Here is a 25115-nt window from a genome sequence, read left to right as displayed (position 1 = left end):
GTCATGCTTTTGCTTCCACTATTTCATTTCTTCACCACACCCACACCCCTTCCTGCTAAAAGCCACTTCCACTCATCTTCAGGCAGCATTTAGATGGCATTACCCTCTTTAAAAAGCTTGCTTGAGATGGCCACTCCCGTTTCTATGACATTGCTAGGTTTCTCAGGTCCTCATAGCACCAGACCTTGTAATCTTGTATTCAAAGAACTGCGAATGTGTCTTTTCTTCCTTTCCAGACTGCCAGCTTTTTTGAGGGCAGATGTCTGTTACATTCATTTTTATACACTCAGGGCCTCCAGCAAAGGGGCTTACACTCAGTTGATATTTAATTAACTGAATCGAAAGCAAAACAACAAACAAGCAAGAAAAGAAAAAAACCAGCACCAACTCCTTTCTTTGAGTCAATGCCACAGGGGCAGAATGACGATGGCCTCTACAGAGGTTCAGACATCATCAGCTGTGAAGGTTCCCGGGTTCCCGGTCGCAATAATTCTTTTGAAGGGCATGTTGATTTCCAAAACGATATCAACCTAGTTTCATGTGCTCATTATAAAGATCCAAACTCCACAGGAAAATATAAAGTAAAACGTCCCTGTAAGTTCATTATTTCAGTAAGATAATTAAGATTCCTGTTTAGAGTCTTTCTGACTTCATTCCATGAAAAAAATAATACCTAGCAGCTCCACTATTATGACCACTTTAAAAATCAATTTTAGTGGAGGAATTCGAGATCATTCGAAGGCTAGAGTAGAATGAGATAACGGGACTCTTTGTTTGGCTCCTTTTGGGTAGTGACAACCACATCTGCAAAAATCCACGGAGTTGTCAGGCTGGGGTGGACCTCAAAACTTCCTGTTGGAGCAGGTTTCAGTGTCCCTGCAACAGCCTGGCCCATTGCCCATTCAGGCCCTCACCCCAATACGCGCCTAACAAGACCTGTGGACAAAGGGACAGTCAGACGACACCCACAGTAGTGGTGTCCGGCAGCAGTGGTGGCTGTGCAGAGGTCATGGAGAACCCCATGTCACATGGTTCCCCAGTCCCAGCCTCCAGAGCCATCTTGAGCCTGCCTCGGAGCCAACCTCCTCCAGCACCTGTTCGTTCTGTGAATTTCCAATGACTTTACAACAAATCTTCCTTCTGCTGAAGACTCCAGAGCTGGTTTCTGTTTTTTGGAATAGACAAGAAGTTTTCTGAAACTAGAACTGGGTGGTTGACAGCTGCGTTAAGTCCCCTGCGCACATCTGTATGACACTGCTCTGGCCACTATTCACTGGTCTTCCCCCAGCCCCCGGGGTGTGGCTGTGACCTGCTCTCTGCATGGCTGTGTGGCCAAGGGACGGTGTCTAGACAGCTAAGGCCCACTCTGCATAGAAACAGCAAAGGACAAATGCATGCTACGCTTTTCATAAGTAGCTGCCATGACCTAATAACCCAGTCACTATTTTCCCCCATATGCTCCTGAGCAAACAAGATGAGTAGATTTCCAGCCTGCTTTTTATTGTAGAATATGTCAGACATAACACTGTTTAGAAAATAATACCACAAACACCTGGTCTATGTACCACCCATATTATGACATAAAAAATAAACGGTGAAGTGCCCTAGATACCTCTCCATAATTGCGTGTCCACCCTCTACCCCATAATCATGCTTCTGAATTTGGTTTATTATTCCTACATATCTTTATTGTTTCTAAAACATGTATGTATCTCTAAACAATAGAATTTCCTATTTAAAACATTTGTAAATGGGATAGGACTGTTTTCTGAGATTTCTGCAGCTTACTGCTGTAATGCCACTGTATACATTCTCCCTCTATTTATCCGTTCTCCTTGGTGCAGAGCTAGTTATTTCCCATATTTTATCATTTTGTACAACAATGTTACGAACACATCCTCGAGCAAGAATTTCTCTAGGATACCTACTAGGAGTAGAATCGGTCGGTGGAGATTACACACACCTCCACTTGTACCTTCCCTTTCTTTTTAAATAGGACAGCAGTGAGCTATTTGAAGACTCCATCCATCATAACTTCCCTCCAACCAGACACAAGCTCATGAAAGAGGCTGCTACCCTTTATTCAAGAAATATAAGAATTCTCTCTGTTTCAGAAAGACCCTCACATCACAGTACCTTAAAGCTGCCAGATACACACCATCAAAGTACCTAAGTACTTGAACTTCACCGTGGAGGACAGCAGGCTGCTGCTGCAGTGTCACCACACAGCGGAAGCCCCCATGAAGGCAGAGCCGCACGGCAGGTGTTCTGCTCACCCCGGTAGCTCCGGTGAGAGCCCAGGGCTGTGTGCACTCTGTGAGGGCTGGTCAGTGCAGCCCCAGAGGGCAGGCCACGGCCCCAGCAGGTCTGCTTGTCATAAACAAGGCCATGTGATGGCCCCAAGGCTACCCTGCGGGCTGTGGGTGCAGCTGGCTCAGTGCCACTTAGCAAGTGTGGTCCGAGAACCTGAGGGACACATCCCACCCCTCGGGGAGGAAGTGGCTTTGAGGACGAAGCTGGTACCCCCAGGAGGAGACGCTGTCGGCACCTGCAGTGACTGACAAGGCTGCTTACACGTCCTGCTAACTTACTTGTTTCTAATTCTTCTGCGAGCGGTGATACATGGACTAATTCTCAGCTAACCAGAGGATGGCCCTTTCTGACAAGAAAACTCGTTTTGTGAACACATCACGTATGAGTTTAAAACCAACCGAGATGGCTCAGAGGAGCCCAAGCAGGAGCCGCCCCGCACACGCAGAGCATGTTTCGCGGGTGGGCCTCCTGGTCGGCTGCGCGGGCTGCGGAGCTCCCACTGAAGGTCCCTGATGCTCGTCCTGGAGACAAAGCAGCCGGGGAAAGGTGTTTTTCAGGTAGAAGGGTGGGTGGGGAGCCAGGAGGCTTTAATCCAATCTCTGTTTGCGATTACTTGTATCACTGAACAACTTTCTGTCCTCATTTGTAACTGTCTGCCATCGTCCTGCCCGGAAAAGATCAGTTACCAAGTAAAATGCCTCAGGTGGGAACAAAACCCGTAAGACAGTTTGGCAAATTCATAGAACATCAGACACTGTCACTTGACTTTTTTGAGATTAGGTAACAATTTAATGACTTGATCTTGAAAAACAAATTGTAATGTAGTTGTCATTCTAGATTAGAAGCATTTATGACCAAATGACTCAAGGACAGCAGTCTTAAAAGAGGAAGAACTGGCCCTGAGGGCTGTCAGCCTCTGACACGGTTGATAATTTGCTATATATATTAGCAGGATTTCTCCAAGGTGGCTAACAGACTGACCTGGGTTGCTCCAGTGAGCTTTCCCCGGGGGAGGATATTCTAGCAGCAGTGCAAAAAAAAAAAAAAAAGGACACATGAAATAAGCCTGAACATAATCTGGATATTGTCCAGGAAAAAAGATGCAGAGTCTGACAGGTTTTTCCTTCATATGGTGACGGCCTGCTGATGATCCCTGCCAAGGCCCTGCTCACGGTGAACCGTCCGGAAGTGGTAGAGGTGGCAGCGCTGACCGGCAGGGCTGGCGGCAAACAGAGATCAGTTCCACATCTTTCCAGCCGCGGGAGCCACAGACCCCAGGATCGTGGAGCTGACCTGACCTATGCCTGCATCCCTCCGGAAGCACCTGAAACGACACAACTCCTTAACTGCCAGGTGTCTGGACCGTGCGGGGACAGCTCTGAGCAATTCTGAGTAAGACAGTCTGCCTGGGAGGCTGGCTCTGGCTATTCCTTCTTTTAACCTGATGTGAACTAGTTGTTGTGAAGAGGCCCCTGAGATGGGAACATGGTGAGTGAAGAGGCACAAAATGGATATATGGTCCAGCTCATGTCCAAAGCCTCTGTAAGTGAACAGAGAAGGATGGAAAGACTAGCCTCCATATCTGAGAGCAGACAAATGAAGCTCTGGGCCCAGCAAAGGTTTGGGAGAGGGAGGAGGGGATTCACAACCAGAGAAGGCCGAGGTTGGGGTCCCATGTGATGGCACACTTGGTCCCACTGGTCACTAACTAGTCCCCACTTTGGCAGGGAGGGTGGGGGACCAACAGCCAGTCTCAGAACTACCTTCTCTACCTACACAGAGAGACTCAGCCTCTGGAAATTCTCCACTCAATGCCCTGTGGGAGGAGCAAAGCTGCTTAGAGATGCTTCCTGCTCTGAAGCCAACGGCTGAAACAGAAAGGCAATGCGGAAAAAGGTAGACAGCAAATAAATGTAGGGTATATTTAGAACATTTGCCATCATGTGACATTGTTAATGAACCACAGAGGACTAGAAATGGAAGGGATTCCACAGGCCATGGTTCTGATGGTTTTAAAACATAAAGGTCCCTTCTAAAATTAAAAATGCAAAAAAATAAAAAATAATAAAATTAAAAATGCACCCTCCCTTATAGTAGTTCTTTTAAGATCTATTAACTCAGAAGACATAAAGAATTCAGTAATGCACTTAAAGCCATTTTTATCTTATTGATACACATTTGCAAACCAGCCACACATAATCAATTGCATGACATTCTGTCAATCTACGCAGGTTCCTGGTGTGGAATGGATTCAGGGACGTCTGCAGGAATCCTGGGCACCACTGTGAGGGAGCTGAGGGCTGGAAGAGGGGAGGTTACTTAACCTCCTTTAACCAGCCAGTGAGTGGTTGGGAAACGGTGTCACCACACTGCTAGGGGACACCAGGTAACTGCTAGGGACCTTGCTTTCACCTCCATCTGGGAGACCCTGAGGGTCCTTCCTTTCACTGGACAGGTGAGCCCAGACTAGGGTGGGGGGGCGACTGGCTCTCTGTGTAGAGAGAACATCTTGACACATTGGTCTCTGCTTTCTCTCCGCGCTTCCTTGCACCTGACCTTTGGCCAGCCAGCTGGAGGCACCATGCTGCCTCCAGGGGGAAGGAGGATTACAGGTAGAAAGACAAAGGTATTTTGCTCTTGACTTTCAAAGTAGGTTCTGAAAGCCTGCCTTAGGGACAAGTTTGGATGCCAAACCTTTTACTTGTGTGAGGAGGCTCTTAGAAAGAGACAACCCCAAAGGTACTTAGACAGAGAACAGAGGTAGGCCAGGATGGACCTGTCCCTAGGACACCTGCATTGGGAGAGGGGTGGTGAGTAGCACAGGAAACCCCAGGAGTCTGGGGACCCAGGCATAAGGACAGCAGACAGCACTGAGAAGCAGGCCTGCCACCTCTGTCATCACACTGGGAGCCACGCCTGTAACAACTTGTGGCCACGCAGCACCACGTTCTCCAAGGGCCTCCCATCAACAGACTGGAAAACCACTGTGGGTGCCCAGAGATAGTGAGTTTTGTCCAAACCACCTTATGCGACACTCATGTCAGAAGAACAGGGGTCACAGGCACCCCCTCCAGCAGGGTGGGGACCCGCCACGCTGAGAGGTAGTGCTGTGAACATGCTCTGGCATTTCATTTCTGTATTTGGGAGGGGACACCGCTGACCTGGAATCTGGCACCCTATTGCCTTGTAAGGTATTTTGGGTCATTTTTTTCCTCTTGGAAGGCAGATCATGCAATAGACAGTGTGGCAGCCCCATTTCTGTCTGGCTCTGCTGTGGCCTCGGCCAACTGGCACTTCTCCGACCTTAGCTTCTCTCAAGAATAGGGATAAAGATTCCTACCTCTGGCAATTGTGAAAAGAGCAAGTGGACAGGGAACATGGATAGGGAACGTGAGCTTTTAGTAAACTACAAAATGCTGATCAAATGCTGGCTGGTTCTCCTTTGGAAAATCTAAGCACGGCCTGTAAAATACTTGGAACACAACTGAAGCAGACAGATCCAGAGTGTTTTCAGGTAGTGTGTTTAATATTCAAAAAAACTTAACATACTGCCTCAGAATTCCTCTGAACACCTATGTCAGTCAAAGACTGAGGGATGGGGTGCTTTAAATGAAAAAGCAACAGAATTAGAATGAACGACAGAATTGTGAGGTAGAAACAGATGCTTGATGACAACAGAATTTTAAATGCATAAGGTGCTGCGCTTAGCCAGTCTTTCTCTGTCTACCGGCCAGGAAGGTGCTTGGAAACCACTGAAAACAGAGACAAGGCAGAGCTTTGGATCAGCAAAGAGCTCAGTCTGCACCTGGCATCAGGCAGAGGTGGGTGAGCAGGGCTCGGGGAGCCGACCTTTGACCCCAGGGGACACTCACAGTCAGGTATGGAGTTGAGCACACTTCCAAAAAGAAGCACAGGCAAGCAGCCGTGGGGACCCCCCCTCTGCTAACCAAGAAGAGCCCACAGGAGCCAGGCTCCTGCCTGCCCACCTGCCGGGTTCATCTTCTGATGCTCCCCATCTCCAGCAGCCCAGAACTGCTGCCTCTCGGTCCCTGCCAGGCAGGAGACAGGTGACAGGGAGCGACTGCAGGACCCGGAGCCAGACGCCTGAATTTCTGGATTTGCTCCTTACTTGCTAGGCAACTTCTGGCAAATTACTTAACCTCTCGCTTTCCTCAAGGGCCAAATGGGAAGAGAAACACTGTACTAGTTTGTTGCTGCTGCAACAAATCGCCACAAACATGGCTGACAACAACACAAATGTATTGTTTTATAGTCTGGCGTTGGGAGGCCCACAGCGTCAGCAGTGATGCTGCTGGTGGGGGAAGGGGGCTGGGGGACCGGCTGGTTCTTTGACTTCTCCTGCTTCTAGACGCTGTTCACGCCCCTCCTCCTCGTGCAAAGCCAGCAGCCTAGCACCTTCCCATCTGACACTCCTGTCCTGCTCTTAAAAAAACACTTGTGAGGACCCTGGGCCCACCACATACCCAGGACTACTTCCCCATCTCAAGATTCTTCCTGTTGACCTGACAGGCCACATGTTAAGAATACAGTTGTCCCTTCTCATCTCGAGGGGCGGGGACCCCCAGTGGATGCCTGAAACCGCAGATAGTACCAAACCCTACACATACTATGTTTCTGCCTGTACATGCGTACGTTTTCACTTCCAGGAAGCCGTTCACGGCTTCTCTCCGGCACGTCCAAATTGCCAGCATCACGTTGCTCCTGTGCCATGAAGAAGTACACAAGGGTCACTTGAACACAAGCTGTGTGATACTATGACAGTCGCTCTGACAGTTGAGACGTTACCAAGGGACTAACAGGAGGGCGGGGGTCCTGACAGTGTAAAGATGCCGCACCAAGGAGGGCTCATGTCCCGGGAGGGAGGGAGCGGGAAGGCACGAGATTTCACCACGCTGCTCAGGGCAGTGCACGAGTAAAACGTATGAATTGTTAACTTCTGGAATTTTCCCTTTGTGATATTTTTGGACCTCGGTTGACCGGGTAACTGAACCCGCAGATAAGGGGGGACTACTGTGCATGAAACAGTTCTTCCCGAGCTGTGCCTCCTATCCCATCCTGGTCCACAGGAAAGGGGACCAGGGGGCGGCCTCTCTCCTCTAGTCACCCCCAAGTCTTTAAGACTTGGGGTGTGTGATCCAGCCGCCTAGGGCACCTTCTGGAGGGTCCGGGTCAGGGCTCTCTCTCTTTGGCCACCGCCTGGCACCTGGCCCATCAGGAGCCCGGTCTCTGGGTGACTGTCCACAGAACAGTCAGGCTGTTTGGTACCAGAAATCTCCATCCTGTGTCGTTTCGCTCAGTCTCTTCCTCTCCCTTGAGTTTGCTACCAAATGTTCCTCTTGGGATGCAGCTTACTTGTCTGTGGGGGGTGGGGGGGTGTTGGGAGGAGACTGAGGGGAGCAGAAGCCGGGTCCTGCCCAGGAAGGCAGCAGAGTCTGTGGCCCATCGCGTTGAAACCCGCTTCCGTCCTCACTGACTCCTAGCGTATCAGACAAGCTGATTTCACAGGCACCTTCATCTTGGATCGGTTTAGCAAGGCCTTCTGTTTGCAGCCCATTTAAAATCTGTAACCCTTTCCCTGGCATTCCATCTCCCTTCCTGCTTTTAGTTTTCTCCCAAGCATTTAGTCCATTTTAAGATGCTTATTTCCTTACTTAAGTTACTTTTGACTTTCTGACTTCTTATCGGTCTGATCCCTCCACTAAAATGTCAATTCTATGAGGGCAGGGTTTTTTGTCTTCTCCCCACCCCTAATGCCTGCTTTTTGTTCACGGCTGTGTCCCCAGCATTCAGAACACATAGAGAGGAAAACCAGCACAGCGAGGAACTGTGAGAGGAGAGAGAGCCCACCTCCTGCGCTCGCACTCACAGCTCACAGCAGCGTTCCGGGGGAGGCAGGGCAGGGAGACCCTATAGGCGGTCCCCCAATCTGAATTACCACAATGACTGTAAAGCAGGGTCAGGGCCCAGCCCTCCTGCCTCAGGTCCCCAGAGGGGGGTTGGGGAAGACATAAAACAAAAACACACCCTTGGGTAGAGACACAAGCTCCCCGAAGGCTAATACACTGCAGCTCCCTCTCCCCCATCAACAGGCAGTGAGGGATGGTGGGAGCAGCGTCAGCCCAGATTCGCTAGTGTCAGGGGGACAAAGAAGCATCACCAAGAGGCAGAGCTGTAACTGCGGGCACAATGAGAGCATGAGTCACCACAGGGCGCTGCTGGTGGCTCTGCCTGCTTCGCAGAGCCTGGCGGCTGAGCAGTCACAGGGACCGCCTGGCGGGGTCCCTTCTGAGGGACCTCAACACATGAAAACCTGCCTTTCTTAGAAAGAATGTGCATTTTACAGTCATTTTCGTTTTGCCCCAAACTTCAGATCTGTTTTCTTTTACCCCTGGGAGGCCAGTCAACCACCGTGTGGCTTCACTGGGCACCAGCGACTCTACCTGTGTCCAGCGCGACTCCTGCTCCCGCTGGACCACAGCTCCTCTACTGCTTGCTCCGCCTGCCCAGCTCACTCCGCCTGCCTCTTCCATTCACTAAACCAGGTCATGTCACACGCCTGGCTCTCTTCCGCTCCCCGTTAGGTCAGACAGCAGTCAGTGCCCACTGAGCGAGGGCCTGAGTCTTGCAGGGAAGCCCACCGCCCACGCACCAGCTCTCTGGCCTCCTTCCTCTGACTTGCCCCACAGAGCATGGAGGACCCGAGGGACTGTGAACTCCCGCATCTGCTCACAGCAGCCCTGGGTCCCTCCCTCACAGAGTAGGCTCTTCCCTCACCTGGCTGTCTGCCTTTCTGCTCTACTCCCCGGACTTCCACATCTCTGAGCCTTTGCACATGCTGGTCCCTCTGCTTGGAACGCCCTTTCTCATTTGTCTGGATTGAAAAACCGTCCTCAGCTTCCCAGGGCCCCTGAAGACACGAGCTCTGCTGTCAGCCTTCTCTGCGTCCCACTGACTGTTGCCATGGTCGGTGCCCCCACAGCACTTGAACCATGTGTCACGGCGTTATTCCCGGGGTAGGGAAACTGTGGGACACACACATTCCCTCTAGATTTTGAGTTCTGCGAAGGGCGTGACTATGTCTGACTCATCTGACTCATCTTGAAGTCATCAGTGCCTAAAACATCTGGTGCGTAGCTTGTAGGTGAATGTCACATATCCCGTAAATGAATGTCTTAGAAACATACAGTTTACATACAGGCTACTGCTTTCAGCAAGACACAGGCATAGAAAAACTCCTTCTGTAGTGTGCAGTGTGGTTAGCAGCAGTAAGGCCCCGGAAAGCCACAGAGAGGCTGTCACGGTGAGGACCAGCAGAACTCTGGGACGCAAACCCCACAACACAGAACATTTCTGTTTAACACAATGTGCCTGGGCTCCAGGCCAACGATCAACTTATTTCCGACACTACTTACTACAACAGAATCTAGCACGAGGAGCGGTTTGGAGAGAAATGGGAGTTCGGAGGAATGGGACCCAGGAGAGATCACAGTGACCCTGGGGGTGTGGGGCTGGTTCCTGGGCCTGTCATCCCACCTCTGCCTAACGGTCCTGAGAGTGGGGCCATGACAGAGCAGCGGCTGTGGGCACACTCACTGCGGGGGAGACAGAGCAAGCACAGGAGAGCCAGTTCTACCAGACCAACCACGTGGAGAATGGTGCTGGGACACCAACCCCAAATGAAAGGGCAGTGGGGTCCACTCCAAGCCAGGGACAGGGTGGGGGTGCAGGGCGGGGTGTACCCAGGGACCTGGAAGGTCTCAGTGGGCAGAGACTGCAGTGACCTTGTCCCTGTCAGACGAAATTCACCTGGAGAAGAGACGCTGAGGAAGCAGCAGAGCTACACCTCACCCTGTTCCAGAAAGAACTCGGTGGCTGACGTCACTGTCAGTTTCCCTGTGTTGTTGCCCTTGGAGGTCTAGGCTTTGGGATTCTCCACTCAGGAGCATCCTCCCTTCTCTGCACTTCAGACCCACCCCTGCCCCTAGAAGAGTCCAGAAGCCTGACTGTGCCTTCCCCTTCCCGTCACCTTAGCTTCCCCATCTATGCCACCGGACGTCCACTTGTCCACTTCAGTCATCTGTCCCGTAACCAGCAGGCAGCTCTCCCTGGTCTGTGCGGCCCCAACGGTGTCAGGGGGTAAATAAGCATCTGCCTGGTGGGGCCCCCAGCTTGTAAGTGAAGTTACCTGGGGCAGAGAGAAAACAGACTTGTTCCAACGTTGGTGACAGAAACTAAACCAAATAGGGATTGTTCACGCTGGGTTAGCATACCGCAGGCTTCTGGCTCCAGACTTCTGCGAGGAAATTTCTCTGCTGGAAATGCTGAAGGGGATCATAATGTATCACCCCAAAAACATGCCACTCTGGCATAAGGGTTATTTTGAGCTGCAGGCAATTAATAAACAGGAGGAACACTTGGCCTCCCCCTTTCTGTGTAAAAGCAGGGCATACATTTCCCTTTGTAAAGGGGTACCCCACCTTCTCCCATCTCAGGAGCAAGAAAACCTCCATTAGCACCAGAGAGAAGGTCAGCATACCTTCTGCACAAACAAACCTTACTAAAATAAGCCTTATCTTCCATTAGTTTCCCCATATAGTTACCTTCCCACAATTTACTGCCCCTAGAAGCTAAAACTCCCTTTTCTGTGTCTTGTCACCTTTCCACAACTTATCTTCCTTTGTTAAAATGGTGTATAAGCTCTCGAGCCTAACCCTTTACGGTGTATAAGCTCTCGAGCTTAGCCCTTTCTTCAGTTTTCTCCTCTTTCCTGTGGAGCTCCTGTGTGCCTGTATAACAAACCTTTCTCCTGTTAATATGGCTTTTTTCTCCTGTTCAGCTCTCCTGTTGTCAGTTTAATTCACAGGCCCCAGACACTAAATCTAAGAGTGCAGAGGAAAAGTTTCTTTCCTCCTCTACTGTGTTCATCAAGGGTCTGCACAGCAGGACAGATATCCCGACATCAGGCTATACAAGCACTGAAGAGAACTACACTGCAGAGGGCAACACTGCAGAGGGTGACATTGCAGAGGGCAACATTGCAGAGGAAACATGGAAAGGTGGAGACCCACCGTGATAGTGGGTCCCACAGATAAGATGGGGTCCTCCAGCAGTGGAGACTTAGTCTGTGAGGGTCCTGGGCTGCCAGAACCTCCTACAACAGGAGTAGTAGGGGACAAAACACAGCTCTTTCCAAGGCGTATTAATGATTTGATTTTGGGCACATAAAGGTGGGCTGTTGCTGGACCTGGAAGGAAACCTCGCTGTGTGGGCAGCACGCAGTGGGTGCGGGGCAAACACGGGCTGCCCGCCTCCAGGAGCCTGACCCCAGGCCAGGCTCAGCCTGAGGCCACCCCAGCTGTCTGCCACCTCTGCAACAGTGTCACAACCTGAGCCACAGAGCCACCGGCCATCGTGGAGAGCCACCTGCAGGCCCCAGGAGACCTCCCTGCTCGCTCTGCTGCCCCCCCTCAGGATTTCCCTGGCTCATTCCTTCCTGTTCTCTGATTCCACTTCTCCTACCTGGACCTTCATACCTGCACACACTTTTGGTAATCTCTCCATGTTACGTGTTTGTGTGATGAAACACTGCAAGAAGTCAACACCGCCGAGTTCGGGGGGTGGGACCATGAGAGCACATTCACACGTCATGGTCACACCTTTTGCTCTAGTTGTAAAGGCGTTTCAGTAAGAGTTTTTAATACAATCTTTCCTTCTCCCCATTGCTGTCGCTCTGCCCCTCCCCCATGGGTGGTGAGGTGGAGAAGGGTAGAGGAGACAGTTCCACAACTGTTACCTGGACGTGAGCTTAGGAGGACACACAGGGAGGAACGCGGAAAGCTGGAAGGTGCAGAGTGGATGGAGGGCTGCCACCCGAGTGTGCACACTTTTGTGTGTGTGTGGGGGAAGTGACAAGTTGGGCCCCAAGGGGTACTAAAGTATTTCTTCTACCCCTTCCATCTTCCTCAGCCTCACAGCACACGTCCCACTAGAGAGAGCCACCCCCGCCACCAGGAAGCAGTGTCCTGAGAAATGGTGAGAGGAAAGAGGAGCACATCCTGTCCTTTGGGGAAGGAGCTCATGTGCAGCCCCTGGGGTGGGTCACTGCACTTCTCTTCCCACATCTCCGTTGCTCTCTCCCCATGTGCATATGCTTTTCCTTGGTTAGTCAGCACCGCCCACCAAACACCCTGCCAGAGCACTCCTGGACGGAAAGGACACTAGTGGTCCCCAGCACTTTTTGCTAAAGAGAAATCTTGCAGGTGTGGTGTGAGGGTTATGAGACTACCCACACGGTGTGCCGGGCTGAAGCACCCCCCCATCACTGCCGGCTCACCTGGGCCCCCACCCCATCTGGTCCTCGCAGGTGGGGCCCTCCCCTCTGCTTGGCACCTGGGGCCATTACAAGTACCATACCTTCAGTACACCCGCATGCCCATCTGCAGAAGACGTGCCAGAGTCTGCTCAGGTCCCCGAGGAACACTGGTTGCCATGTGACCTGACAAACTGGTGTGGAATGTGCCAGCCTGTGTGTGGAACTCATCTCTTTCTAAGTCCCCGCTGTTCTTGCGGCAGCCAGTCATTTTTTTCTTCAGCAGTACTTCTTGCCTGTACTTCCTTCCCCAAATGGAAATTTCATTTGCATTTCTTTTCACTTCTGATCATTTATTTAAGATATTTGCCGTATTCTTCATTTGGTTTTAATCAGCTAGTCAAAACCTTCTAGTAGTATTATGCTAATGTCTATACACTGTAATAGACCTCCCTGTTTTTCTTTTCCTGACACTCACTCAGCTTCTGATTTTCAATGAAAATACCTTGGCTGGCTAACTGCTGAAAGGATGTGGATAGTATTGTTGGGGTATTAAAGACATTGAATTTCCGTGTCTGGTTTACAAAAACTGAACAAATAATCTCTGTACTTGAATAATAAGTCTCTTTATGCCTATGTATGTCTAGAATGAATAAAAACAGCAAATAAAAAAGGAAAATCTGCAAGATTAGACAGTATATACCCATATAGGAGCTCTGAGAACAAACCAGGTAACATCGCAAAAGACGCTGTTTGAAAATTCCATGAAGAAAAAGGGGAGTCTACTGACACGCACTGCATTTTAGGCTTGCTCTCCTCTTCAAGCAGAACAAAAATGAGACAACGTAAGAAACATGTGATAGTAAGATGTGGCTATGAATAAATGAGGCTGATTTGTAGACGTCACTTTTTCTCCGTGATTTGGCTGCTTTCCTCAGGAAGCAGTAGTGTGTGTGTGAGAGGCGGCGTTACACACACTCACTCTTAAAGCCCCACCCCATCCTCCCGAGAGAAAGGGGGCCCTGCTCCCCCAGTTCCCACCTGATGTTCCACCATTTCTAAGACTGTACAGAGACTTGTGAGCCTCAGGGACTGTGGTTTTGGCATTAAAAGCTGTACAATGAATACGGGAAAAGCTTTCTCCTGGTTCCCCCACCATGGACAAAGGCAATGGCCTAGCCAACCCATGGGATTGGAGGGAACGACCCTTCTGCTGTGCTGTTTCTCAGCTGCCTTCCTTTAGTCAATTTTAAGGAGGCTGAAGATTAGAGCCACATGTGGGCGGAGGAGCAAACAGGAAGTCTATTGTCCCTGTCATTTCAGCCTGATAACCCCAGCTGAGGCTACTCATCAAACTAGCAAAACATCGCAATACACAGTGTATTTACACCAACACCGATCATTGAGTAAGGGCTATGTCCACCTCTTTTCATGTCTGATAACTGAGCCCACCCAGCAGTTTGGAAATAATTAGCAGTTGACGGGTCCCAAGTCTCATTTCTCAGGACACAACAGGCCTTTCCACGCATCAGCTCCGTTGCTCCCACAGTAGCCTCTGCAGGGAACCGGGCCAGATCCCGGGTTGCCTCCCACTGCGGGCAAATGTCGGGGAACGCATTTCCCCCAAGGAACCAAGAGGCCGGTGCAGAGACTAGGTCCCGGTGCTGCCGCTTTGGGGCGTTTGCCAAAGGATTTTCCAGCACAGGACTCGGGCGCGGACGGCAGGCCTGACACGCTTCTTGGGGACGGCAGCGCCGCCCCGCAGGCCTCCGGCTGTGACTCGCCTTCTACAGCCCTGGGAGGGGACAGCGAGCGAGGACAACCCGGGAAGCGGGGCTGGGGAGGGCGAGACCTGGTCGGGGTCCACCACCGACTTCGCCACTTGACTAAACTTTGGCATTTTGGGATTTCCTGACACCACAGCCCCCCACACACACACAAAAATAAGTAAATCCTCCTAAATTAGGACGTGTTCTCCAGCCACAGCTCTGCCCCCTCGCCTTCCCGTTATTATTTCTAAGGCAATTGAAAAATTACAACAAAGCCGCCCGGCGCGCGCCGCACATGCGGCGCATTTCAGCACCAGCCTCGGGGACAGACGCCATAGGGGAAGGGACAGACCCTCGCCTGTGTCACTCCAGGAACCGCTCTCGAGGCCGGTGTCACGGGGGCCGGGAACCAAGACGGCTTCTGCAGGCGTTCGCCAAGGACCCCCCCGAATCACGCGCCCAGCTGGCCAGCGCACCCCTCCCAGGACGGTCCTATCCAACGGCGACGTCCCCGCCGAGAGAGGAGCGACCGCTCCGGGACCCAGACGCGGACGAGGGTCCCCGAGCCCCGCCGCCTCCGCCGAGAACGGGCGGCCCCAGGAGCCCCGGTTCCGAGCGGCCCGTCCGCACGTGCGCTCGGCGGGGGCCCGGGTCGCAGAAGCCGCCTCCCGCGCGCTCACCGGCCCGGCCCCGCGGGGGGGTCCGCGAGGCTCCCCGCGCGCGGCCCCACCCCCGGCCCGGGCCGCACTCGGGCTCCAGGACGTTCCCGCCCAAACGCCTTCCTTTCCGGCCCGCGGAGCCCGGGCTGGCCCGTCCCCACAGTCCCGGCCGCCACTCACCGAGCGCCGCTCACGCGCGGGCTTTGTCTCCGGCGGGGCGCGCGCGGGGGGCCAGGCCGCGCGGCATCGTCCCCGTGGGCGCGGCGGGCTCCGCGTGTGTCCGGGGGTCTCGGGCCGCGTCCGCAGCCCCGTCCGGGCGCGAAGGCGGCCGCACGCCGAGCACTGGGCCGCGCAGCGCCTGCGCGCGGCTCCGGGGAGCCTCCGGGCCGGTGGGGGTCGCCCGCTACGCAGCGGGGTCTCCCCGGGCGCCCGGGAGGGGCCGGGAAATCCCGCCCGCCGCCTACGTCACGGCTGCGTCACCGGGGCTCCCGCGCGGGGGCTCCGTGCGCCCCGCCTCCCACCCGCTGCCCACGCCCCCCGCCCGCTCCGCGCTCGCAGCTGGGCTCGTCACCCGCGTCCAGACCGCACCCCGCACCGCCACCGGCGAGCACCCCTCCCCCGCTCGGCCCGCGCGTCCCCCAGCCCGGCCCGCACTCCGCCCGGAGCGCGCGCTGCCCGGGGCTGGCGGAGGGGAGGGCAGGGCAGGGGAGGGGAGGGCAGGGGAGGGTCCCTGGGCCGCGGTCCTCGCGGGATCGGAGCCTCCCGCATCCCTGTCCTTGCCGGGGGGTGCGTGCCAGGAGCACGCCAGGCTGGGCGCGGCAGTTCGCACCTGTCCCAGAGCAATGCGTAATACAGCCCCCCACCCGGGACGGCGCGTGCAGAAACGCTTACTACCTGTGAATATTCACACTTCCCGGGAAGGCTAATGACGCCGTTGCTACGTGACAGGGGGTGCGGGGCCGCCCAGTCGGCGGCCCGGAGCGGGAGCACGCTCGGGGTGTCCGGTATCCGAGGGGGGCAGAAACCGGTTCGTCATAGAGCTGTGTCTGGCTTTTTTATTCGGCCTGAGTGAGATACATTACCTGCTTTTAATGGGACTAAGTCATTTACTTCTTATGTAATTATCATGTTGTTGGGTTCAAACCTACATTCTTGCTATTTGGTTTCTATTTGCCCTATTCTTCATTTTTTTCCTGCCTCCTTTTGAAATAAGTAATTTAGTATTCAGTTCTCTCTCAAGTTTTGGCTTCTAGCCTGACTTTCTCCTTCTTCGGAGGTTTATAATATGCATCTTTAACTTACCACACTCTACCTTCAAATAATATGACACCACTTAACACGATTTTTACAACAGTGTGCTTTCACCCCCCCTTCCATCCTTTGTTTTCTTATTTTCCTTTTACATGTATAATAAACCCCATAATACATTATTTTGCTTTAAGCTGTCATTTTTCTTTTGACGACTTTTGAAATTATTTCTAGGTCTCATTTATTTTTATTAAAATTTTTTAAACTTATTTTTAAACTAGGGTAACAGTGTTTAAAAACATTGTATAAATTTCAGGTGGACAATATTGTAATTCGTATCTGTAGTCTACTTTGCATGCTTACCACCCAAAGTCTAGTTTCCTTCTGTTACCATAGGTCTGACCCCCTTTACCCATTGTGCCCTCCCCCACCTTCCTTCCCCTCTGGCTACCACCATTCTGTTGTCTGTATTCGTGAGTTTTGTTAGTTTGTTTGGTACTTGTTTTATATTCCAGGTATGAGTGAAATCATAAGGTGTTTGTCCTTTTCTACCTGACATTTCACCTGGCAGAATACCTTCAAGATCCATTCGTGTTGTTTGTCCTTTTCTACCTGACATTTCACTTGGCAGAATACCTTCAAGATCCATTTGTGTTGTCACAAATGGCAATGGTTCATTTTTGTTACAGCTGAGTAATGTTACATTGTGTGTGTGTGTGTGTGTGTGTGTGTGTGTGTGTGTGTGTCACATATATATGGCACACCTTTATCCAGTCATCTGTAGATGAACACTTAGGTTGTTTCCATGTCTTGGCTATTGTGAATAATGTTTCAATGAACATAGGGATACAGGTATCTTTTTGAATTAGTGTTTTCATATTCTTCTGATAAATATCCAGAAGAGGAATTGCTGGGTCATATAGTGATAGTTCTATTCTTAATTTTTTGAGGAACCTCCCTCTACTGTTTTCCATAATGGCTGTCCAGTCTACAACCCCACCAACAGTGTACGAGGGTTCCCCCTCTCCACAGCCTTACCAACACTTGCTATTTCCCATCTCCTTAATAACAGCCACTTTAACAGATGTGAGGCGATACTTCACCATGGTTTTGATTTGCATTTCCCTAGTAATCAGCGACACTGAACATCTTTTCATATGCCTGTTGGCCAGCTGCATGTCTTTCTTTTTTTTTATTTTTTTATTGCATGTCTTTCTTGGAGAAATTTCTACTCAGATCCTCTGCCCATCCAGCAATTTTTGTTGTTGTTGTTGTTGTTGGGTCATATGAGTTCTTTATATATTTTGGATATTAGCCCCTTATTGGAAATATCATTTGCAATATCTCCCACTTGGTTTGTTGCCTTTTTTTTTGTTTTATTGATAGTTTCCTTTGTTGTACAGAAGCTTTTTAGTATGATGTAGTACCATTCATTTATTTTTGTTTCCCTTGTTTTTGGAGTCAAATTCACAAAAACACCACTGAGACCAATGTCCAGAAGCTTAGTGCCTATGTTTTCTTCTATTACATTTTATTGTTTCAGGTCTGATATTCAAGTCTTTAATCAATTTTGAGTTAATTTTTGGGTATGGTATAAGATAGTAGTACAGTTTCATTCTTTTGTGTATGGTTGTTCAGTTTTCCCAACACCATTTATTGAAGAACCTTTCCTTTCTCCATTGTATATTCTTGGCTCATTTGTCATAAATCAGTTGCCCCTATATGTGTGGGTTTATTTCTGGGCACTCAATTCTGTTTCATTGAGTGAAAGTCTTTTATACTTAACATTTTTGATGTGGAACATTCATTTGTGAAGATCCAAATTTCTATTTGGTATCATTTCCTCCTGCCTGTAAAATATCTTTCAACATTTCTTGTAATTGTCTCAGCTTTTGCTTATCTGAATAAGTCTTTAGTTTGCCTTCATTTTTGAGGGAGCTTTTTATAGGTTGACAGTTTGAAGCAGTACAAAGCTGTCAATTTAGTGTGCTTGCAGTTTCTTAGAAGTCTGAAGTACCTGTATTATTACCCTTGTTTCTTGGCATGTAATATATCTCTTTTTCTATGTCTGCTTGTAAGATTTTCTCTTTACCATTGGTTTTCCCAATATAATTATGAGGTGACTTGGTGTGGTTTTCTTTGTGTTTATTCTGTTTGTTAACACCACTTGAATTCACATAGGAAATGAGCCAAACTTTGCCACAAAACAGTGTTTTCTAAACTTCTGTCTCATTAACTTTGTTCATGGGAGAATATGCTCAGCACTGGAGCAAGAATATTGTAGCCCCGTCTCGAGTGATCTTCTTGTCATTTTGGCCTCGGGACATATTGTATTATTTAATTGCTACCTACCCAGTGTCCCCAAAGTGGCAGGATAATATTTCTCTGTTCAGGTCCTACAACACGATAAAATTAGTGGCACCTGCTTCCCAACTCAATGTACATTCTAGTGTATATTTTTCATATTGGACAATGTAGCTGCTTTTTTTTTTTTATTTGTGGAGTTTAAAATGGACTCTCTTAATCTCAATTGAATTCTTCCTGTTATCCTATACTCCACCTTCACAGCACTTACCACACTCTGTAATCACACACATTGTATGTTGTTACAGCAGGTGTTGCCAGCAGCCTGCACCCCCCGGGAGTCAGTGGAGCGCCTGCCACACGGCAGGGGCTCCATACAGACCTGGGGGATGGTGTTCTGTTGTTTAAAAAGAGTGGTTTGACCTCGGCGCTGACTAAGCTCTATTTAAGGGTAGTAAAGTTGGAAATATAAAATTTCTCATAAAGACCACAATTAAGAAATGAAACTTATCCTTTTCTAGTGACGTAAATTTATAGGGGAGCTAAAGAGAGAGCCTTATGTGGGTTACAAAAAAACAAAGCCACCAATTTGCGATCTGGTCACAATATTTAAATGGCATTAAGAACAGGCCTTTAACTCTGTTTTTATGAAATTTATTCCCCATTTGAAGTGGCAGTGTTTACAACGAAAACAGAGCGAGTGGTAATTTACAGAAATGTTTGCCTGAACATGCACCTCATGGAGTGTTTCCAACATACACGTTAAGTTTCATGCTAAATAAATAATCCCCCCCAAATTAATTTTTATTTTTACATAAAAATATAATATTGCACTCTTAACAAGACCAGTCATTTTGCATATTTCCTCGTTAGGTAAATGATGCAATTCAGCCTTAAAAAAAAGACTGAGTAGCAGCCCTATTCTAATAGGGGACAAATTTAAAGTTCTCAGTAGAAAAATGAAAGCTAGACGAAAGCTGCAATTTTTTTTTTTTTAAACAAAGCAAATCACTTCAACGTGAATAGGAATACTCTTCTCTCTGCACCTGTCTGGACCTCGGAGCTAACGCCTGGTCCGTGCGAACATGACCTGAATGCAGCCTCTGCGGCATTCTGACGCTGGAAGCAGTTTCAGGTCACAAGCGCACGCAGCCACGCGCTGCCTCTTGTATTGATCTTGATGGCAGAGACTTGGGAACTGTATTTCACACAGTTTTTAAGCAGAATGTTTTAGAAAGTCTGGAAGTTACAAAAGGAGTTCTGTAAACACCATATGAGTCAAATTTCTGTAACAAACTCGCAAGTTATTCTCCGGCAGGAATACATATTTTTATCCCAGGGTAACATATTACTGAGCTTATTTTACAGTGTTTTCAAAGCCAATAAAGCAGCACCCCAAGTGAAAATATATTAATAGCTGGAATACCATGGTAGAGATAGACTGTCCCAAGAGTTTTAGGAATTCTGTTTGCACATGGGTAAGTCTGCTATGGCGTACACTTAGATTTTTCTATTGTTCCTTGAATTCTCAGGTTAGTAGAAATACAGTGGTAACTGTTTCCTAAAGGAATTATTCTACCTAGTGTTTAAAACAAAGTAAGCTGTCATCTTTTCTTTTGTCATTCTGTATTGGGGAAGAAAACTTCCTGCACAGTAGATTAAATGACTCACCTGGACTGGATTATTAATATCTGTGCAAATTCTTTGCATAGTGGAGGTTTTCTACTGGAAACTGTTAACTTTTCAATGCTCTGTGAATGGCAGGTGTTAAAAGAATTATCATTGTGTTTAAATCTTAGTGACTCAACTAAGGATAGTCAATATCTAGTGTTATGGATTTTAAATGGGATTTTTATGAAGGAATAGAATGTGTCTGAAATCAAAGATACCGTGTTCTTGTTGGTGGTTGTCAAATTCTGCTTCTACTTTGAGCTAAGAAGGCAACTGGCAGAAAGTACATTTCAGCATTGAGACTCAGCAGTAGTTTGTGTTTAGTATTCAGATAGCCCATAAAATGCTTGGTGCAGATGCACTGACTGAACAATTTACTTCTCAAAGAAAGCAATTACTAAGTCAAGAATTCTTGTATCGTTTTCTTTCCTTTTGTGTGTGTGTGTGTGTGTTATCTCAGTATTAAACTTTTTAAATATAATTTTTAGAGTATTTTATATAAACAAGTAGCTAACCAATTTAAATTCGACTGGCCCTTTTGGAATAATAGAAAAAGGAGAGACCCTAACTTTTACTTTAGAATGCCCTTGTAGAAAGAAAAACTTTAAGAATATGAGCGGAACTTCCTGTGTCAGACTTCAGTCTTGTTGGTTAGTGCATGCAGACACAAACCTCACTTAGAACAACACCTTCCTCGTAGGGCTTGTGAGGCTACCGAGTTTTGTGCAGATGAACAGCATTTATAATTATTTGGATGGTTTGTTTGGTCACCTATTTCTTCATGTTCAACCTCCTAAAACTGGTGAAGTCAACAAGTCTAGTTTGGAGTTAAAGTGCTTGGAGAACGCACAGTTTTCGCCTTCATCCGGCTGCATAGCTGCTCAGGAAGGAGTAGAACATGGGCTGTTTCAAGCGCTGTTGGTCCTTCCGACACCACGCAATCACAGTCCCTTCACTGTTCGCTGTGTACAGATGGTGGCCATCAGAGGAAAATGTAAGGCTGTAAAAAAAAAAAAAGTCCATTTGTTCATTCTCTCTCTTAAAACTGCATTACCATATTGGTGGTCATATAGAAATGAAAGAAGTTGCAATATTTTTACTGGAGCAGAGGGACAAACAAAATGACTGCCTACAGCTCATTGGAAACCTCACGTAGTTTGGTGAAGCTCATGATACAGAGTAAAATCAGGATCCCAGAGGTCAGTGCGTGCCCTTCCTTCTTTGCCTATTTTCTTCTTCCTTCTTGTTTATGCTTTATCACTTAAACAACAAATACTTGGGTACAGGAAACGTAAAAACAATGTAACAGTACTACATTTTCTCTTTATAGAAATAAATGTTGATGATTTATGGAGATATTTTATTTCCCTGAAAGATGAAGGGGTGAAAATGGAGCAATAAACTATTAATTTAGGTTCACTGAACTTTAAATCTCGTACACTGAAAATTTATTTTGACAGAGTAGAATTTGAATCACTTATGTCCAATTGAGTTTTGAAAGTCAAACTTGTTAATGGAGCGGAAGGTAACGGGTTGTCTATCAGTCTTGCAAGCACATTCCTGCAGCTATCCATCACCCCTGGTATTTTCAATAAGGAAGGGAAAAAGCATCCCTTCTCTCATTCAAGAGGCCTTCTCTGGGGACTTTCCCAGCATGCCCGTCTGTTAGAGTCAGCTCCTGACTCTGATTTTAAGCTCCAGAGAGACCAGGACTATGCCTCCTTTTGCCACTGAGTCCTGCACAACCTGGCGTTGGAGAAGTGTCAGCTGCTGATAATGACTCATCGCATATTTCTTTAGGTCTGCTTTCAGATCTCTAACAAAAATGCAGTCACCAAGTATATTATGAAGAATGGGAGAGCAGCTTACCTGACAATAGGCTTATCTGATTTAGGAAATGTGATTTCTCGCACCGGCTTTAGGTCCCATGTACTCCATAACCTAAAGGGAAAAAAGTCATCTAATTATGCAAACTAAAATTTCCTTTATGAAGAAAACCTACATATTTGTTTATTTGTTAAAATCATCTGGAAGGAAACACAATAAATGAGTCACAGTAGTTATTTTGGGGAAGTTTGCAGGGGAGGGTGTGAGAATAAGAAAACCTAACTTTCTATATTTTCATATTGTTAAACTTTTATAGTTAGCAAACAATATAAAATTGCAAAACTGCACTAAAGCTGTCTTTATTATTTAGAAATAAAACAGGAATAACTGAAGAACCTATATCTGAAGGTGATTTTAAATGTCTAAATATTAAATATCGATATACCTAGATAGTGAAAACTTAGTTTTGAAATTGCCGTGTCCTTATGAACAAACGCAAACCAAGAGAATCTGAACTCGTCTCACCTCACAATTCCATTTTCTAGTCCCCCAGCAATCACGTTGATGGACACTCCCTCTGGCTGGTTAGAGAAAGCAACAGAACAGATGATCTCTCTGCAGTGGACATGTCCCACGAGGTCTCCGTTCACTGTCCAGAGTCTGAGGTCACTGCCTCCACCAGCTGAAATGCCAAAACCACCCGCAGGTCACAGACTGTGGGCATCTCAGAGCCCTGCACCCTGGGTCCCAGAGGGCATCGCTGGGGCCAAGCTCATTTCAGTGGTCAAGTGTGTAGGCAACTCCCGACGGAAGACTGTACAAAGGAAATTACTACACTGTAAGTCACATGGAACTCTATGTGCACTGTAAGTCACATAGAGAGAATGACCGGTGAAGAAAATAAAAAATTAATCTGCAACAGAGAGCAACAAGATAAATTAATCGTGAATCTTAGTATTTCAGCATATGAACCACCAAATCTGAAAGTACCTAGAACACTAAACAATATCCAAAAGAGAAGAAAATATTCTCTGAAATCATCTAGAAGTGACTCATGTGACTTCAGAAGAAAAAAAAAATCACCGTAAAAGTTAGCTGAGTTAAAAACTAATTCTTTTAAAAAAAGGAAATCTGATCCTTCAAAATGGGATTGAATCTGTAAATCAGTGTTTTACTGAACTAATTATTTTCTTTTCAAAGACCCTAAGTAACCAAACATTTTGTGGTTTTCCAGGGGGTAGAGGAGGGAAGCATTGCTTATCATCCTCTGTAAACGGGCTGGTGGATGGATTGGAGGCACCTGATGCTGTGTCCTTCTTTGCAGAAATATTCTCATTCATGCTGATAACGTTTGGTGACATAGTGTTTCTACACTTTTTAAATTTTATTTCTCCATTAGAACTAATATGAAAGTAGAGAATTTATGTCTCTCCTTTATTAAGGTAATGAAAAGATTTCAGATTTTATAGCAAAGAAACAAATATTGGAAATACTCCTTTATTTAAAGACCTTCAAGTATCACAAACCAAAATGCCTAGTGTGTTGCAGAATTATTCTCAACAACCAAAAGGTGGAAACAACCCAAATGTCCATCAACAGATAAATGGATAAACACATGTGGTCTATCTGCACAATGGAATGTTATTCAGCCATAAAAAGTAAGGAAGTTCTGACACAGGTGACAACTTGGATGAACCTTGGGAACATGATGCTGAGTGAAATAAGCGCCAGTCACGCAAGGACGAATGCTGTGTGGCTCCACTTCTCTAAACTATCTCGAACAGGCAAATTCATAGAGATAGAAAGTAGAACAGAGGTTATCAGAAGCTGTGGGAAGGTGGATGGGGGTACAGGGTTTCTGTTCCGGGTAAGGAAAAAGTTTTCAAAACAGATAGTGGTTGATTACACAACATTGTGAATGTAATAATGCCACTGAATTGTATACTTTAAAATGATTTAATGGCAACGTTTATGTTAACTACATTTTAACACACACACACACACACACACACACACACACACACACACGAAGATTTAAAAATGCCCAGTGTTCTCCTCAGACTTCCCATTGTGGAATACTGATTAGGAGAGATTATCTAAATAAAGCATCAAGAGGTAGGGGATTCTATTCTAGGAGACGATGAAACTCATCTTTTCCATGAGTAGACTACATTTCACTCTTTTGAATTTAATATCTGACAAAAGATTTTAAAAAACACGAAAGGTAACCAGATGTGTACTAGTAAGGTTAGAAGGTTTATTAAAGTTGTCGGAGACATATCCATAAAAGGTACTGACGTAGGGTGGGTCACTGCGATACATAGGGGCTGCGTGGCTTAGTTCTTCAAAGTAAAAAATCTGAACATGGCCCTGGACTCACTGAGGTATAGTACGGAACTTAACAGGCAAAGAATTACCCTAGCAGATCGCCCAGCAACTCTGGCCACACAACCAAGAGACCACACACCTGCCTAAGACTGTGAATATCAAATACACAATACCATTTAGCACATCAACTAACAGTCAGAAGGTTGGGCTTTCTTGAAAAAAAAAAACATCTATTCTTCCTATACATCTTCATTGAAATGGAAATAAATGGGAGAACCATCCCCTACCCTGAATCCTAGAATATTAACTTTATAATGCCACTGGCAACACATGACCAGGCTATGAACCCCAGTTAGAAGGCATATATGTTGATCCAGTGACAGAATCATTTAAAAACTATCTAGTATAGTATTTACCTAGTTTAATAAGTTTCACATCTTATCATTATAAAAACCACATCCCATAAGAACCACTGGGGAATTATGATCAGGAGGAATGAGCTTGCCACTGTAACTTCAGCCGCAATACAGAAAGTTTTGAGACTGTGTACATATGTATAGGTACATGTATGTATACACACACACACAATGTACACTAACAATGTAATACTTAAAATTTTGATTTTAAAGTTATTTGGATGGTACTCACCAAAGGGTCAAGATTTTT

At 47.5% G+C, this 25115-nt stretch overlaps 2 protein-coding genes across 4 annotated transcripts in view; both read right to left on the bottom strand.

Annotated features, from left to right (window-relative positions):
- The window catches only part of GNG4 (G protein subunit gamma 4), a 43753-nt gene extending 27769 nt beyond the window's left edge, over window positions 1-15984 (bottom strand). Inside the window, exon 1 of one of the 3 annotated variants that reach the window (XM_081039455.1) lies at window positions 15966-15984. The gene's annotated coding sequence lies outside the window, so the exon portion shown is untranslated. Of the gene's footprint in view, window positions 1-14764; window positions 14784-15251; window positions 15509-15965 lie in introns of those variants that run through there. The other 2 variants (XM_081039453.1, XM_081039454.1) reach the window with 2 other exon arrangements.
- Window positions 15985-19270: 3286 nt separating this feature from the next.
- Window positions 19271-25115, bottom strand: part of LYST (lysosomal trafficking regulator) — a 158649-nt gene continuing 152804 nt past the window's right edge. Inside the window, exons 51-53 of the mRNA XM_081039232.1 lie at window positions 22647-22803; window positions 22164-22235; window positions 19271-21294 (exon numbers count right to left, since the gene is read on the bottom strand). Of these exons, the coding sequence (XP_080895358.1) occupies window positions 21156-21294; window positions 22164-22235; window positions 22647-22803 (368 nt within the window). The 3' untranslated portion in view covers window positions 19271-21155. The remainder of the gene's footprint in view (window positions 21295-22163; window positions 22236-22646; window positions 22804-25115) is intronic.

Source organism: Rhinolophus hipposideros (assembly GCF_964194185.1).
Source record: "Rhinolophus hipposideros genome assembly, chromosome: 26".
Classification (NCBI taxonomy): Eukaryota; Metazoa; Chordata; class Mammalia; order Chiroptera; family Rhinolophidae; genus Rhinolophus; species Rhinolophus hipposideros.
The sequence above is the reverse complement of the archived record's forward strand: the minus strand, read 5'-3'. Positions and strand labels throughout refer to the sequence as shown.